Here is a 3,124-nt window from a genome sequence, read left to right as displayed (position 1 = left end):
GTGTGTGTGTGTGTGTGTGTGTGTGTGTGTGTGTGTGTGTGTGTGTGTGCGCGCACGTTTTTGTTAGCAAAATATCTCAAGGTCCAATAGCAGATTTTATTGAAACACATAAAGCTATCCTTGGAAAATCATCTGCAGCTGACTACTGTAACTTTTAGAATCAGCTCGATTCAAGTCATCTTTATCTAACCCACCAGTGGCTGTAACTCAGTGATTTTTACAGAAGCTGAGCTGGAATATGATGTGGTAGTAGCTGAGAGTCATCCTCAACACATACTGCAAGAGCTAATAGATCACGCAAGGCAGGAGTGTCAAACTCATTTTCACAGAGGGTCGCATGAGCATTACAACTCGCCCTCAAAGGGCCAGTTGTAATTAACTTTGACATTTCACGTTTAACACATCCCCATAAAAACATTACTACATGTACAACTGACGAATGTGAAATAAATAAAACAGAAATACTATTATAAATAAAAGGAAAAGAGAGTTTTACTCTCTGTTGAGCTGTGCTGAGGAGCTGCCGTCTTGAGTTCTGAACTCTCGCATTTTCAGACGGAGAATTCTCATGCATAACCATGATGCATTATGGGAGATGTAGTTTATGGTCAAAGCAGCTTTTTTTGAGATATTAAAACAGAGCTATTCAACAAAATGACTCAGGGGGCCACAGTTATTCAAAGCCAACAACTCAGGAGCAGGACAAATAATATTTTTCACTTTTTAATGTTTTATATTTTGTTGCATTGATTTTTAAAATTAAAGGTAACCATTAATATAAAAACTGTTTTCATATTAAATAAGGTAGTTTATTTATTTATTATATTTTTTTTACTTAAATCAATATGAAAATAGTTTATATCCACCCCCTTCAGTGGGCCGGGTGGAAGTCACCCACAGGCCGTATTTGACTCGCGGGCCTTCAATTTGACACGTGATGTAAAGTTTTGGTTGAAACTTTAGCATGCGGAAGATGACAGGTGATAAACATCTTTTTCAAGGAACAGTAGTTTTATTCCTAATAAAGCATTTATGTGTCTGATTTCTGACTAAACACAAGAAACTGCAAAACCATGTGAGGTTTTCAGTGCCTCTTCCGCACAATGAGTTCTTTTTTAAAGAAACTGTCTCTAAAATTCAAAACCTGTGTCTCAGATAGTAAAAGTAGCACCTCAGAATCAAAGAATAAAGCCCCCTCTCTGCTTTGTACCAACATTAAAAAAATCATGCAGCGAGAAATCCATCATCGGAGATGAAATTCTGTTTTTACATTTTTTTTCTAACGCTGTCAGGTCTGAGAATAAACGCTCTCGCTCTCGAGTCTAATAAGCTGATCCTGTGTTGTGATTCTTTCAGTGTGACGGTGATATGGGTTGCTGCACAAAAACACCATCAGCGTGTGGGTTTTCTTAATTATTTTTTAAAAAAACTTTACAATAAAAGAACATAAAAACAGATAATTCAATGTAGTCGATTGGCTGATCACTTGAAAATGCAATAACAGAAGATGTTTTTTTCTGTTTTTATTTTTAAAACTATATTAGTTCCCACAGAGAGAAACTAAATATATAATTATTAGCAGTGGAAATTGTGCTGAGATTAGCTCAAGTAAAATATGAAGCCATAACGTGCTTTTTTTAATCCACTTATTTCACACTGAGGACGTGCTGTTAAAATCATAAGGTAAAAGAAAAATGGAAAGTTTCTCTCTCTGATTTGTCTGGATTTTTATTATTATTTTTTTTTTTTTTTGCATTTCATCTCTAAAGTTCCAGGAACTTCTCTTTTAAAAGTTAAATGATACTGCTGATTTGACATGAGGATGAGTGGCACAAAAATGTTTGTGATGTGTTTCTTTGAAGGACATTAGAAGCTACTTTACATGAATAATTCTTAGTTTCAAGGGGATTACAAGAACAACAACAACAAAAAAGTTCTCGCATTAATGAACAACCTCCCCTTTCCTTTTCTTTGCTCTCCTCAGGTCTCCAGGGCTGCAGGCGTTTTCGGTCCTCTGCAGTCAACTACAGCACTCTGCTGCTGGAGGCTGACAGCGAGCGTCTCTACGTTGGGGCCCGGGGGGCTGTATTCGCTCTCAGTGCCTCTGACATCTCAGCCAGCTCTGCTCTGACCGTGAGTTTGTTTTGTTTTGCACGTCGAGCGCCTCGGCTGCCATGTATCTTTAACTCTGCATGCAGCTTCGTTTGCATCCCGCAGTACAGAAATCCGCTGTCATCTGTTGGAGTTATTTGTGTTGTGTTTTTACTAAATAATTCACATTGATATATTTCCTGTATAAATCAGTGTGTTGGAGAAAGAAAATTCAGCTATGAGTCATATTAAAGTCATCTTCAGAATATACAGTAAGTTGCGTAACATGAACCTCAGCTCTTGTGTTTATCTCAGCTCATATTTAAGTTGAATATTTCTAACTCTTCTAACTCCAGGAGATTAAATTATAAATATGGGGGCAGCTGCCAAGGTGGGTACGAAGCGGGCTGAGGCTGGTGGGCGTAAGTGGGCAATGAAATAATAAAATATCGTTTTCCAAGTTGTGCACACAGAAATAGGATGTGATGTGTTTGGTCACAAACACTCAGAATTCAATGAGACTGAAGTGGAAAATTTGCCAATTTTCTCGCAATTTTGAGTCACCAATTAACAAATGATATTTACAGCCAAGTAAGATCTTTACAATTCAGTTTCTATATATTCTACAAAGCCTCCTGCTTCCATGTTCAGTGGGAGAAAAAAATGTGACAGTGACTGGGTTTGAGTCTTTCAGCTCTGCCGCAGCAGGCAGTGAAGACGCAAATGACGTCTGCAGCCATTTTTACCTCACTTTGGCTGTTTGACACCAAAACAGTAAAAACAAGTAGTTCAGGTTCTAATCAGACAAATGGTATGTTCTAGTGAGGTACCGTATTTAATTACAATAAAGGTGAAGGCTTTAAATGTAAGATTTGATTTCATTTCCTCTTTAAGTTTGAGCCTCTGTTGACACACTGTCTCAGTGACTACAAATACTCTCAGCAGGCACTTAGAGTCCAAACAACACTCAACTTACTCAACTTATCCTTAACTTAACCTCCACACACACACACACACACACACACACACACAC

General features: G+C 37.8%; 1 protein-coding gene across 1 annotated transcript in view; it reads left to right on the top strand.

Moving 5' to 3' along the window:
- The window catches only part of LOC106531940 (semaphorin-4G), a 32,040-nt gene that overhangs the window by 12,171 nt on the left and 16,745 nt on the right, over positions 1-3,124 (top strand). The window contains exon 3 of the mRNA XM_014027932.1: positions 1,985-2,133. Coding sequence (XP_013883386.1) covers positions 1,985-2,133 — 149 coding nt within the window. The remainder of the gene's footprint in view (positions 1-1,984; positions 2,134-3,124) is intronic.

This window comes from Austrofundulus limnaeus, unplaced genomic scaffold (genome assembly GCF_001266775.1).
Source record: "Austrofundulus limnaeus strain Quisiro unplaced genomic scaffold, Austrofundulus_limnaeus-1.0 Scaffold0, whole genome shotgun sequence".
Taxonomy (NCBI): Eukaryota; Metazoa; Chordata; class Actinopteri; order Cyprinodontiformes; family Rivulidae; genus Austrofundulus; species Austrofundulus limnaeus.
This window is presented reverse-complemented; position numbering and strand designations above follow the sequence as displayed.